The following is a 14,440-nucleotide window of genomic DNA, read 5'->3' on the forward strand; positions in this document are numbered from 1 at the left end:
TGAAGAAACAGCAGAAGTAGCTGGGGGCCTGAGTGTCCCCCTCCCCGGCCCCGGGAGCAGAGCAGCAGGGCAGTAGACCTGGGTCCTTCGGGGAAGGGCCTGGTCCGAGTGTCTAGACACCCGAGGGGTCAGTACACTGCTGTCCATTGGCCGGACCCTGTAGCCTCGGCTGTAATATCCCTCCTGGAAAAGATGCCTGCAGGGCCCCTGAGATGCCAACCCGAGACTGGGGGACATGTGAGGCGGGCAGGGGGGGGCACAAGCTCTCCCTGCAGCTGCCTGGGACCCTCAGGGCTCAGCCCCTCTTGACTGCAGCAGTGTGAGCACTGTCGGGGGTGCAGGCCAGGCACACGTGCCCACACGCCCACCTGTCCTACCTCAGGCCACGCAGCACAGCGCCTGCAGCCACCGTCCACTGTGGCCGGCCCTGGCCACAGTTCTGTGCCGGGGGCACAACCAGCCTTGCCTGTGTTTGGGTTGATGTCAGGACGCCCACAGCTGGGTGCTGTCTGGGGAGAGAGGTGAATGGGTACTCAGTGCCCAGTTCTGCAGGCATCAATGCCTGATGGACAGTGGCCGAGTGGGGCCAGCACTGGATGGGCCAGGCCCTGACACAGTCGGAGGGCTCGGGCCCAGCTACCTCAGCAACCGTGCAGCCGTGAGGAGGCACTCTAGCAGGGTGGCCGTGAAGCCCCGACTGGGACTCCTTTCTTGGAAGCTTCCCAAGGAGCACGGCCACCGCAGGACAGGGGTACTGGCTCAGAGTCCTACGAGGGGACGGAAAAGCTTCGGGCTCTCCTCGGAGCACAGGAACAAGCTGAGCTCAGAGCAGCGACGTCCCAACAGCACACGCTGCCCTGCTGCTCTGCTCCCGGGGGCCGGGGAGGGGGATACTTCATCCCGCATGAAGGCCCAAGGTCGCGCCAGTGGCTGGGGCTGCCGCGGACACAGCTCGGCTCCATCTCCCCCTGCTCGGCCGCAGACCCAGTGTCAGACCCCGACAGCGCAGGCCTCGTGTGGGGGCCCCTGTGTGAGGTTCACACACTCAGCTGCAGGGAAACTCTCCAGAACTCTCTTCATGCTGTGCTGCAGTTCCAGACGGACGGCAAAGGCAGGTGTCTGGCTCACTCCCACTCGGGCCTCAACCGCGCTCCTGCCGTCCTACCACGTGCTCCTGCCCCTGTATCCCGACTGCGCTCCAGAGGTCTCCTTGGCGCCACCAACACGGTCACCAGAGGCCCCTCTGGCCATGGAAGCAGAGACCAGAGCTGAAAGGCCTCCAGACCCTCCCTGCCATCACCCGACAGGAGGGCCAGGAACGTGCCAGCGGAAACGTGTCCCCACCTCTGCCTGGGCAGCGTGCGGCCAGACAGGAGATGCACGTGAACAGGCTCCAGCCTCGGAGGCTTGAGGAGTCGCAAGGCTTCACCAGGCGAGGAGGGCAGGCTGGCCAGGGGTGGGTGGCTGGGGCCAGCACGTGGGCCGAGGCTTCAGGAGGGAGAAGCGCAGCCAGGAGGCGACTGCCCACAGAGGGTGCGTGGTAGTGTGTGCGGGCGGGCATGCTCCTGATGTGCCGGGCAGAGGGAGTCCCGAGGTCCCGGCCCAGCTCACGCATGCAGCCACAGCTGGGGACACGCACGTAACCCCAGCGGCTGGTCTGACATGCCGACAAGGCAAGCGCTGAGAGAACTGTGAACCAGGGCCACAGACACACGGGAAGGCGGGGAAGGGCAGGAGGCATGCTCCACCTGTCCACTTTGTAGAACAAGAGTGGACAGTCAGGCTGACTGAACGCAGAGGCCAAGGGCAGGGTGACCGCCTTGCACAGCCAGCCCTGAGGAGTGAACCCTGGCCGTGCCCTCGCCTCCCCTCGCTGGCCCAGACCAGGCTGCTCCTCTAGTCCCGTCACAGGGTGTCAAACCTCATCCCCACCGTTTCCGGGGAGTCACTGCACACCAGAGTCTAAGGCAGGCGGAGGAGAGGCGGCAGAGACAGGACTGGAGGCCTAACATGACTCCAACACTGTCTTTCTAAAAACAGAACAACGAAGAACAAGTGCCCGCCACACACCGCCTACCTTTCAGAGCGCGCAGTGCCCACACAAGCTTTCGCTCTGCAGAGGGAGCCCCCGCCATTGGCCGACTTATGTTTAACTGCATGAATTTGCGCACCGCCGGGTAGAGGCAGCCACCATCTAACCAACGAGCCCCTCTGCCTCCGCCTGCACTGGGGGTCCCATCAGCCCCGGCAGAGCTGGAGCCGGCTCCCACCTACACACACCCGTCTGCGTCTGGCCGAGTGTGAGTTCACAAAATGTGCAGGTGCTTTGACAATGCGTCTGAGTTCAGTGGCCGAGAGCCGCCTCCTGTCCTCCCCAGGCCTCCCCAGCAGAGAGACAGAGACAGGGACCACACCCTGATGGTGAAAATGGCCCGTTTAACGCAGAGTTGCTAGCACACTTCTAGAGCATCTGAAGGGGTCAGAGGCGTAGGACTGCATGCCGTGTGACTTACAGAGGTAAAACATTCCAGCAGAGGCAATTCTCGGGGGGAGATAATCTCAAGGAGACACTCCGTCTCCCAGGGATATCTATATTCCTTTGTCTCTTTCCTTCTAGTCATATATATATATATCTCAGACAATTGTCACTGTCCTCCCGTTGTTCATCGATTTGCTCGAGCGGGCCCAGTAACATTGTGAGACCTGTTGTGACTGTGTTTGGCATATCGAATACGTCATGGGTAGCTTGCCAGGCTTTGCCGTGCAGGCGAGATACTCTCCGTAGCTTGCCGGGCTCTCCGAGCGGGGCAGAGGAATTGAAGGCGGAGGAATGCAGGGTCAGCCGTGTGGAAGGCAGACACCCTACCCGCTGTGCTATCACTCCAGCCCATCAAACAATTAAGTCAAAAATTAGTAAAACAATTAATTCTACTTCTTACCAATACTTGCAGTCATTTGGGTAAACACAGTAAGAGATAAAGATCCCAAAACTTAGTTCTCTGGGCTCTGAGAGCAAGCAAGGCTTTTACTGCAAATCCCACACTACGTCCTCAGGCCAGTTCAGCTTGTCCTTCCCCCTGGGGGTCCTGTCTCTTAAGTCAAAACAACGCGCATTAAGATCATGCATTTATGCTTTCTAGAATGTCCCATTTTGATGCTGGGGTAGCTTTGTCACTGGCCCTGGGTGCATCCTACGGAGGTGGGACCTCCATCTGGGGTGTCAGGAACTACAGCATGTGAAGCCTGAGTCAAGTCATTATGATGGATGCCCAGGAGTAGATCTATTTCAGAGCCAATCAACTCCCAAGTATTAGGAGCGTGGCATTTAGGTCTTTCTGTGCTTAAGCAAAGAACTCTGCCCCGTATTAAAATATGAAAAGGCTGGAGGGAAACAGAAAAGCAAGTAATTCACTACAAACACAAAATCCAGAATTACCAGAAAGCTTTGGCTTAAAAGTAACCAAGGTTGATTCGGGGAATGTAACAATGAGGGGTAAAGCCAAAAGGAAAGGTTAGAGAGAAACTCGGGGGATTAAGGATGCTCGAAGGAGCACTGCAAGCTTCTCTGGGAGGAGGAAAGGGAGCAATTCGCTGATGAAGCCTACATACTGAGGGTTAGTATCCAACAGCTGAGGTCCTGAGAAGGCCTGACCTTCTGCTGGACACTGGACAGCACCTCACCTGTGAGCTGCGGCGGGTGAACAGAGATTCAGGGCTGCTGCTGCTCAAACCTGAAGCCTGAACCACGCCGCCCGCCTTACAGCAAACAGGCAGTCACAGGGAGCACCCACCTTCAAGCTCACCTCCCGGCTGACGGCTCACAGACAGAGCGAGGAACCGCTCCTCAGTGAGTCGATCATCTGAAGCCAGACCCAGGCGTGCCAGTGGCCCTGAAGGTAAGTCTGCTGAGGGCGGAGTGTCTCAGCGGCCCTCCCTGGGGAGGGACCCCCTCCCAGTCCCAGTCGGGCACCAGGCGGTGGGCGCCAGGCTGCTGACTGGCTCTGTTGGGCTTTGCAGCTTGGGTTGTTTCTATTCTGCCTGATTATTTAAATAAAACATTCCATTAAGCATAGACCAAAGAAGTGAAGGAGATGACGCAAACCCCAAGCACTCAGAATGCTGAGGACTATCAGTGTGTTACGTTTCAGTGAAGACTATCTTTTTTCATTACTCATTCCAGAAAAAATTTTTTTTTGGCTTTTTAGGTCACACTGGTGATGCACAGGGGTTACTCCTGGCTCATACACTCAGGAATTACTCCTGGGGGTGCTCGGGGAACCATATGGGATGCTGGGATTTGAACCTGGATCGGCCACGCGCAAGGCAAACGCCCTACCCGCTGTACTATCGTTCCAGCCCCATGCCAGAAATTTTTTAACAGAGCTACTCAACACACAACATATCACAACTTTTTTTTATGACATCTTATTGTCTCATTCCTACTTTGGACAAACTTACAGGCTATCGAATGTAGCCTGCCCACAGGGCAGAGTCTGGCAAACTCCCCGTGACGTACCCAATATGCCAAATACCAGTAACAATGATGGGTCTCATTCTCCTAAATAGCCTTGAATATAATCTCAGGGCTAGGATGAAAGAGACGTTACTGGGGCCTGCTCGAGGCAATCGACGAATAACAGGATGATGAAATGAAATGAAATGAAAACTCAACACATCTTCACTCATTCTGATGTCCCGGGTTAACTGGCCGCACCAGCCCCCACCCTTCACGACATCACGCCCCCACGGTGGACGGCCTTGTGTGTCCATGCTCAGGTGTCTTGGCCCTCCTGGGCACGAGCACTGGGAATGGCTCCTTGCGGGGCTGCAGAACTCAGCTCCACGAGGAGACCTGGGTCACACCGTCTCTGAGAACACGTGTACCTGGTGTAGCTGGGAATCGAATGTGAAAGTGTGAGTGTGAAGACCGTCGTCACTTGGTCACAAGGGCCGTCTGCACAGCCGGTGGGAGCGCCGATCACAGAGCTCCTGGCACTCCCGGCATCGGCACCGTGGCTTCTGGGTGTTCAGGGGCGAAGGAAGCAATCTGCGTCAGAGTTTCCCACCTGAGGGTGACTCTTCTGTGTGACCTCAGGGCCCTGGTCCCTCCGTTTTGGGCCACACTCAGCAGTGGGCAAGAAGGTACTGGTGGGGTTTGAGAGAGCATCTGGGGGCAGGGATCAAACCTGGGTCGGCTGCATGCAAGGCAAGTGCTCTACCTCTCTGGCATCTGCTCCTGACTCCGAGAATATGAAACATGACTTCCAAAATCTACAGAGGGCCAGTGTGATAGCACAGCAGGTAGGTGCCTGCCTTTTGTGGCAGACCTGGGTTCGATCCCCGGCATCCCATGCGGTTCCCTGAGCATCGCCAGTTGTGGCGCCAAAACAAAAAAAAGAGAAACATTTAAAAAGAAAACTATTCTGAATAATACTTTTTTGGGGGGAGGGGGTGTGCAGAGTTCAGGCAACCATATGGGGTTCTGGGGATTGAACCCAGGTTGGCCACTTGCAAGGCAAATGCCCTCCCCAATGTATCACTCCAGCACCCCATGAAATAATACTACTAACAACATCCCAGTCCTGAGGTCAATGAGTTGTGAAGTGAGGAATCTCTGGAAAGGCTTCTTACACCCAGCGGCCTCTGCATGGGGGGCCCCCACTGGGGCAGAGCGAGCCTCTTCCTGGGCTGATGCTCGTGGGCAAGTGAGAGCCCTGACAGAGGCCACGCCAACCTCTCTCCGGCTGGGAAAGCCAAGGAAAGAGCCCTGAGGGCTGCCTCACAGTCACTGCTCACACCCAACACCCGGTGTCACGCCGGTGAGGGGCCTGTGTACGCGCGCTCAGTCTCACACGCCCTTGTGACGGCCCGGGAAAAGTCTGTGTGTGTGTGTGCTCAGTCTCACGAGTAAATGACGACAAACAATTAAAAATTAAGACATATATTTTATGTAAGAAACTTCGGAGAAGTTGACTATGATTTACAAACCATTGCAATTTCTTAACATTTTATATTACTCAGGTATACAACAATTTTCCTTAAAGCACTTTAACTAACGTCTTAATACATCTTCTTATGTAAATGTTAATATTTTAAATACTTTCATCATTCATGATGGGGAGAAATATACCAAAAATGATAAATCTTTCTGCTTTTCTTTAAAAAGAAACACCAGAAAATAGGTCATAAAGAACTTTTTTCCTGCAAAAACAAAACTGATGATTTTATCATAGAATTTAACATTTTAGAAGAAAATAAATATTTCGTAATTCATTTTCTTCTGAATTGAAACCAGAATAGAGATTATAAAAAATAGAGTATATACATAGCAGAGTGTACCTCAGTGACACACCAAACAAGGCCTCAGTGAAGCATACACAAATGTCCGTTTCCTCGTGGGTACGACCGACCACTTCACGCAACACAGGGTTAACTACCACCCTACTGTATGCAGCAACAACTGGTGAAACACTAGGGGAAATAAGACATACAAGACTGAACGGCGTCACCGAACGAATCTTCCTGAAACGGCCCCTGTTCTATAAAACAATTCCGGTCTGTATAGCACAACATGTTAAGTATAAAAATAGCAGGGCTGCATCTGGGAGGGGTGTGTTCTGGGCTTGTCCTGTCCAGGGCTGCTACGTCACATGGGGCCGAGTCCCATCTTCCGTGAGGTCGTACCTGTGAGGGCACAGCACAGACCAGGGTCAGGGAGGGAGCACTATGGAGCACGGGACTTGCTGGGTCACCGGAGGGACACTCACCACTGGGTCCAGCCTTTGGCAAGTTCTTCAGAGGCTAGACTGACCAATACCTGCGGGTTTAAAAACAGAGCCTGTCAGGTAGGCCGAGGCAATTCCTTCTAGAGTTTTCACCCCTTCTGATCTCTTCAATGTGCTTTTTCTTCACACTGGAGAACTGACATGCAGTATTAAACGGTTCCAGGTGCCCAAGAGAACGACCCAAGACCCGTATGATCTCTTGATCTGCTACTTATACAGAACTTGAGTCTCATTTCCGTACCCTCTGCACCAAAATGGACCCACTCACAAGCACCATGGCTGATTCTGCCCGAGAGGGCCTGTCCTCAAGAGCGTCCAAACGAAACCACAAAGAAGTATTAGTGGCGAAGCCGAGAGACAAGGATGCCGGCTAATGACCCATCAGCAGCAGGAGGGCTGACCAGGGAGATAGCACAGCAGGCAGGACGCTTGCCTTGTACGCGGCCAACCTGGGCTTGACCTCCGAGCACTGTCAGGAGTGACCCTGAGCACAGAGCCAGGAGGAAGTCCTGAGCACAGCTGGCCGTGGCCCAAACCTCCTTTTCCCCCACCAAAAAAAAAAAAAAAAAAAAAAAAAAGCAGTGCGGAGGCTGATGAGGCCTGGGGGGACGAGTTTCCCTAAGCCCCACTCTAGATGTTCTCAGAGGGTACGTGAGCCTAGTGACGATAAATACCGCCAACTCTGTCCACGGCATCGGTGCGCCTGCCGTGCAAACATCAGCCCTTCCCACCCAGACCCGGAGACCCGGGGCTGCGGCAGGCCCCTGTCACCGACTTTGCCAAGAAGACCCTTGTCTTTGGACAGGAAGCCGCCGCTGTTCTTCACGGCCACGTCTAGCGTCCTCCTCTGCACCTCTGGCAATGAGACGCTGAAGTCAAAGCTGAAGCAGACAAGAGAACCAACGTGCTTTCATTATGGGACAACCTACATAATTTTGCTCTATTTTATTTTAACCGAAAAATAATACGTTCGCTAAGTTTCTTGTATCCCCTAAAACCGGGTTTCCCTGCTAGATACTTGGATCTGACATTTCATGAAAACTAGAAGGCAAGTTTTCATTACCTACTCTTCCTGCACACACGCCCGCTGCCTTGTTCCCTCACATACGAGGGTGCTCTGTGATCTCTGGTCTTCACAGCAGCTTGGCTCAGGTGTAAGGCACCAGGCAGACAAGGCAGCAGTGGGAATCACAGGCTACTCACTGGAAAGCCCTTGTGAGTGGACAAGGAAATGAGCTGTAGGACGGCTTCCTGGGAAGGAAAGGGTGTCTGGCTTCTCGAGGGCTGAGCAGGTTGGTGCAGACCCAGGAGAGGCCTCCAGGGACCCAAATTCTTGCAAGGCGCTGGCACCGGGCCTGAGGCCTCCAGGGTGCAGCCTGCCCACCCAGCCAGCGGCCAGACACCTAAACGTGTATGTGACATCTCCAGGCTCTGAGATACAACAGCTCAGAAACGACATGCCCACAGCGGGGAAGGCGTTTGCCTTGCACACAGCTGACCCAGGCTTGATCCCCGGCACCTTGTACGATCCCTCCCAAACCCCATCATGAGTGATCCCTGAGCACAGAGCCAGGAGTAAACCCTGGGCATCACTGGGGGTGACCCAAAAACAAACAAGAAGTACCCACAGCCTTTGAATTCTGACCTTGGTGCAAACACGGCTGCTGATGTGGAAACAGGCCCATGTGGTGTGTGGTCCGGGCTAGCACTGCGCACAATGGCCACTCCCCACCCAGCGGTGGTGTGCCAGCTATGCACTGTGATGGCAGAGCCTAGCCGTGGTGGTGGAGCCCCCGGGACACTGCACTGCAAAGGTGGGCAGAGCGTCCGGCAAGGGCACCCAGAGCCACACCCTGCCCTTACGCTGTTTTCACAAGACGTGGGATTGCACAAAGACAATAGGTTTGCTACTATTATTACAGTTTACAAGTCCCCGTTGTAATTTTATTACGCTGTGGAAGGCTTTGGGTCTCTGACAATCTGCCGTATCGATCGCCAGGCTCCTTCCCCGCAGGCTGGCAGTGTACTAAGCCCTGACCTCTGCAAGGTAACATGTTCGTGTCTGCTGACCAGGGGAGACTCTCCCAGGGCCCAGCAATGTGTGGCTTAATCAGTGGTCAGAGGCGACACCCGAGCCCAACGGTAGCGCAAAGCTGCAAGGCCATACCTCTGGTCAAACACTGGGTTCAGGGTTTTCTTGGACACGTGTGTTTTCCGCCGTCCGGACCTCCTCTTGTCTGGCAGCAGGTACATGCGGACGTAGGGGTCTGAGCCGTCTTCCGAGAAGGCGATGAGGTTTCTTACAACAGAAGCCAGAGGACACGGGCATCAGCCTGGAAGCAGTGCTGGGGGGTGGACCCAGGGTCCAGGACTGCTCTGAGAGGCAGGCTCACTGCCCCCTCACTCCTGGAATAAGGGTCTCAACAGCAAGAGGTACCGAGCGCTCGGCCAACAGTCACTGCGCTCAACTCTACGCTTACACAGAATCGTGCTCCCAACACAGTTTCACAAGACAGTGCTTGTTTCCTATCTCCTGTTACTGCCACTCTCACACGGAGAGAGCCGTTGGGCCACACGGGCCGGGCTCAGGCCTTAGTCATGCTGGACCCAGGCTCACTCCTGGTGGGCTGAGGACCACATTGGGTGCTGGGACCTGGGCCTGGTCAGCCGCTGCACGGCAGGTGCCTTCCCCGGCCCTCCCCTCTGGTCCTGGTACTATTCCTTAATCGGTGACACCCGCATGCTGGACGGGGGCTCCGGGGCCAGGGACCGAGCGCGGAACCCCAGGTGCTGGGCGTGTGCTCTTACCACGTCAGCATTCTTCTATTCCCACTCCCCGCCGTGGATATCTGTGTCTGGGTCACACACAGGGACCAGATGAACCCCAGGGAGGGAGGGTCTCAGGTGGGACAGGACACAGGGCCCGCCTGAACCCAGGGAGGGAGGGTCTCAGGTGGGACAGGACACAGGGCCCGCCTGAACCCAGGGAGGAAGGGTCTCAGGTGGGACAGGACACAGGGCCCGCCTGAACCCAGGGAGGAAGGGTCTCAGGTGGGACAGGACACAGGGCCCGCCTGAACCCAGGGAGGAAGGGTCTCAGGTGGGACAGGACACAGGGCCCGCCTGAACCCAGGGAGAGAGGGTCTCAGGTGGGACAGGACACAGGGCCCGCCTGAACCCAGGGAGGAAGGGTCTCAGGTGGGACAGGACACAGGGGCCGTCTGAACCCAGGGAGAGAGGGTCTCGCGAGGGACAGGACACGGGGGCCGGACCGTCTGAACCCAGGGAAGGAGGGTCTCGGGAGGGGAGGGTCTCGGCTGGGACAGGACACAGGGGCCGCCTGAACCCAGGGAGAGAGGGTCTCGCGAGGGACAGGACACGGGGGCCGGACCGTCTGAACCCAGGGAAGGAGGGTCTCGGGAGGGGAGGGTCTCGGCTGGGACAGGACACAGGGGCCGCCTGAACCCAGGGAGGCAGGTCATGGAAACTACAGGGCAGCAGTTCACAGGAGCGTCGTGGGAGCAACCTGGTCTGACGGGCCGTGGAGGGGGACGGCGTGTGCCCGGGACCTGCAAGCTCACCTGCAGGCGTGCACCACCACCACCAGCTTGTTCCTCTGGGAGCTGTGCCGAATGGTCAGCTGGATCTGCCCCAGGGGGGACTGGCCCAGGGTGGTCCCACTGGAAGGAAACAGGAAGTGCTGCTTAGGGGGGAGTGCCGGCAGACTCACTGTGAGGAAGCCCCGACTGCTGGCGGGGGCAGCGGCCAGCCCTCTGCTCGGTCGGATTGCCCACACCCGGCGGTGCCCAGGAATCAGTCCTGGCAGTGCCTGGGGACCCAGGGGATGTGGGGGTGAGACCCAGGTGGCCGCACGCAAGGCAAGCGCCCTCCCCGCTTACTCTGGCTCCAGCCCAAGCCTGGCCTGGTTTAACTGCCGCCTTCATGCCGGCGGGGAGGGCCCGGAGCCCAGGCAGGGCCGCCCTGTTGGCCCCCCACGCCCACCTTAGATATCTGTGTCTGGGTCACACACAGGGACCAACCCCTCACTCGGGTCGGGGCCCAGGGAGCCGGCCCTGGCGTCCGCGCGCCCCCACCCACGCCACGGACTGTGGGGGAAGGACCCGGCACTCACTTCTCCAGCTGCCGCAGCCGCTGCCGCAGCTCCTGGGTGGCGATGGGCAGGGAGATGTCGGAGGCGATGCTGGGCGTGGGCTCCTTCAGCGACAGGCGGCTGGGCGAGCAGGTGGCACTGGCCTGCAGGCTGGAGGCGCTCCGGCCCAGGTCCCGCAGCCCCCGCGGGCTGGACTCGGGGGCCGGGGCTCCCTCCGGCGGGTTGGGCCGCTCGGCACCTCCAGGCACTGGTGTGGACGGGGCGGTGCTGTGGTCGGCCGTGCCGGGCGACCTGGATGTCTGGGACCGGACGGAGACTTTCCTGCCCTCCTTGGAGGCACTGGGCCGCTTCACTTGGGCGGAGTGCTGGTGGTCGGGGGCCCTCTCCTGCGTCTCGAGCTGCAGGACCTGGCGAGAGGCCCGACTGTCAGCACCACGGAGACACTGGCCTGCGTTTCACCACAGACTCAAGTGACCGAGTCCAGCATTTCCCACATATTTGCCAGCTGTTTTTTGCTGGTTTTGGCTTTTTTGTTGCTGTTGCTGTTCTCTGGGTCACATCAGACAATGCTCAGGGATTACTCCTAGCTCTCTGGAATAACTTCTGACGGCGCTGGGGAACCATATGGGATGCCCGGGTTGCACCTGGGTTGACCACATGCCCGGCAGACGCCCTCCCCGTGGTGCCATCCCCCCGGCCCTCTGCTCCTCTTTCCTTTGGGCTAGACCCAACAGCTCACAACTTCCTCCTGACACTGCACTCAGACTCCTGGTGGTCTCAGGGTCCGCAGGGGGTGCCGGGACAAACCTGGGCCAGCCACGCGCAAGACGAGAGCCCTCCCCATCCCATGACCCCGCCCTCCCCCTGTCCAGTCCACCCACCCATCTTTAGCAGTTCACTTTTATTTCATTTCCTTCAATATTCACAAATTATTGTCTATTTTGAAGAAAAATAGGTTGATTTTTACAATTCTTACCTTTGTAGAGCTTTATCAAAAAAAATCATGGGCAGGCCTTTGAAAACCTCACCTTGGCCCCAAACTCTCCCTTGCAGAGACCCATAGCTCCAGTCCATGGGAGAGGAGACTGGCTGGCGCCCGGGAACATGTGGGTTTGAGCCTTCCAGGAACCTGTGCCAGTGCCCATGCCTCCCTGAGTGACCGCTGGCCCACACCGTCACCACGTCCACCCTGTGGGGTCAGTCGGCACCAGCCCGCCAGTTGCTGTGTCCCGGGCCAGCAGACCCCTGCCCCCGTGCCCCCATCCCGTCCCCTCTGCCTCTGGCTGTACCCTGAGCGCGAGCTTCATCTTCAGAGAGCTGTTGGGGCCGGAGTCGCGCAGCTGGAACCTCTGGGCTAGCGTCATGTCCGCGCAGGAGAGCAGCTGGCTGAGCGGGATCCGCAGGCCCCCCAGGGAGCACTGGTGCTGCTCGTCCCAGACCTGCAGACACACGGGCTCGGTCAGTCTTCTGGGACCTTCAGCAAATGAAAGCTCTGACAGTGAGTTTGGTTCAATACATGCCTACGCTGTGTCTCTCCCATTCGGCTCCCGGTACTCTGCTCGGGGCAGGGAGGGAGAGACCTCCGGAACCAGCTACAGCCATGCTTAAGAACACTCTCTGCACATCGGAACGAGCCTCACGCATGAAGGAGCCGGCAGAGGAACCCAGGCATGCGGGACCTAGGGCTGAGATCTCCAAGCCTGCTCGGATCGGGACTGGGCCTCCTCCACCCAGATCCCCCATCTTCCAGTAGCTAGGCGTTATACCCACCAACTGCCCCCAGCGCCGTGTTATCCCATCAATGGCCAAGACCCAGAGACTATAAAACCCAGCTCCCGGAAGCATCTTATTATCTAGTTCTTACTCTTGGAGAAGGGCTGGAGCGATAGCACAGCGGGTAGGGCGTTTGCCTTGCACGCAGCCAACATGGCCGACCCGAGTTCGATTCCTCCGCCCCTCTCGGAGACCCCGGCAAGCTACCGAGAGGATCTCGTCCGCATGGCAGAGCCTGGCAAGCTACCCGTGATGTATTCGATATGCCAAACACAGTAACAACAAGTCTCACGATGGAGACGTTACTGGGCCTGCTCGAGCAAATCGATGAACAACGGGAGGACCATGACCATGACTCTTGGAGAACCCGGCAGGCTACCGAGAGTATCCTGCCTGCACAGCAGAGTCTGGCAAACTCCTTGTGGTGTATTCAATATGTCAAAACTCAGTTAACAATGACGGTCTCATTCCCCTGACCCTGAAAGAGCCTCAAATTTGGTACTTTCTAAAATCTAAGGGCTAGGACGAAGGAGATGTTACTGGTGCCTGCTCGAGGAAATCGATGAACAACAGGATGACAGTGATACAGCGATACAGTCCCTCCTATTAGGGAGTCTCTTTTCTACTTCTAATGAAACTTTAGTGTTTCTTAAAAAAAAAAAAAGAACACCTACATGTCAGCCGGACCAGGGAGATAGCTCACAGGACTGACACATAGGCCTAGCATCCTGGGGGCCCAGAGCCGCTCTCTGCCTTTGATGGCCCCAACCGCACTGGGCTGGCAGGTCCGAGCAGGGCCCATCAGGCCCCATAGCCAGGATGAGGCGCCCCTGAGTGATCCCAGCCCCCAGCGCCTACTGGAGGAGCTAGAGGACTGAAAGTGTCATACCTCAACTTCAAGATCCTGGCGCTTGGGATTGTGAACGAAGAAAGTGAAGTTTTCCTCCCACACCGGTTCACTGGTTTTGTACCGAATCTGAAAGGTAAAGCGGCAGCTGAGGGCATTCTGTCACGGCAGGCGGCACCGACTTCGGGAGTCTGGACGCTCAGGTGACTGGAATGACACCGGCTGACGGAGACAGACTGTTACACAGCCCTTGGGAAAGTGTCTAAAACCCAGGAGTCGTGTTTGCCCCAGGGAAACTGCCTGGCGCCACGGCTCAAGGTTAGGGGCCACAGCAGGGAAACTCGGTGGAAAGAAGGCGGAGAAACGGTCATGTAAGGAGCCTGAGCACCCCAGACCTCTCAGTGGACTAGGAAGCCAGACAATGCCTCCTCGTCCCGCTGTGCCGGAGCAGGGCTGAGTGGCAGCAGGTCCTGGGAGGAGCCCCCACCCCTGAGGAAGGCAGAGCTCTCGCGCCAGGGGGCACTCGGCTCTGGAGGAAAACGAAGGACGTCAGCCACCTCCAAGCAACTGTCTGTGGGACGAACTGAGGACACCTAGAAATCTGTCCCAGACATTTCCGCAGGAAACAGCAAATGCATCTCCAAGTATTATTTCTAACGCTATAGCACGGCGGGTAGGGCATTTGCCTTGCACGCGGCCGACTCGAGTTCGATTCCTTCACCCCTCTCAGAGAGCCCGGCAGCAAGCTACTGAGAGTTTCCCGCCCGCACAGCAAAGCCTGGCAAGCTACCCGTGGCGTATTCGATATGCCAAACATAGTAACAACAAGAGACGTTACTGGGCCTGCTCAAGCAAGTCGATGAACAACGGGAGGACAGTGCGACATTTGTTTTATAAAAGAGCAGTATCTGTATCCAGACTAAG

The 14,440-nt window shown here is 57.1% G+C and overlaps 1 protein-coding gene across 2 annotated transcripts in view; it reads right to left on the reverse strand.

The window, feature by feature from the left end:
- Positions 1-5,925: 5,925 nt before the first annotated feature.
- Positions 5,926-14,440, reverse strand: part of ESYT2 (extended synaptotagmin 2) — a 68,936-nt gene continuing 60,421 nt past the window's right edge. For both annotated transcript variants that reach the window (XM_056134789.1, XM_056134788.1), the window contains 8 exons: positions 13,559-13,645; positions 12,186-12,335; positions 10,918-11,303; positions 10,367-10,465; positions 8,953-9,084; positions 7,561-7,666; positions 6,768-6,817; positions 5,926-6,684 (listed from right to left, as the gene is read on the reverse strand). In XM_056134789.1, coding sequence (XP_055990764.1) covers positions 6,642-6,684; positions 6,768-6,817; positions 7,561-7,666; positions 8,953-9,084; positions 10,367-10,465; positions 10,918-11,303; positions 12,186-12,335; positions 13,559-13,645 — 1,053 coding nt within the window. In that variant the 3' untranslated portion in view covers positions 5,926-6,641. The remainder of the gene's footprint in view (positions 6,685-6,767; positions 6,818-7,560; positions 7,667-8,952; positions 9,085-10,366; positions 10,466-10,917; positions 11,304-12,185; positions 12,336-13,558; positions 13,646-14,440) is intronic.

This window comes from Sorex fumeus, unplaced genomic scaffold (genome assembly GCF_029834395.1).
Source record: "Sorex fumeus unplaced genomic scaffold, SorFum_2.1 ptg000107l, whole genome shotgun sequence".
Lineage (NCBI taxonomy): Eukaryota > Metazoa > Chordata > Mammalia > Eulipotyphla > Soricidae > Sorex > Sorex fumeus.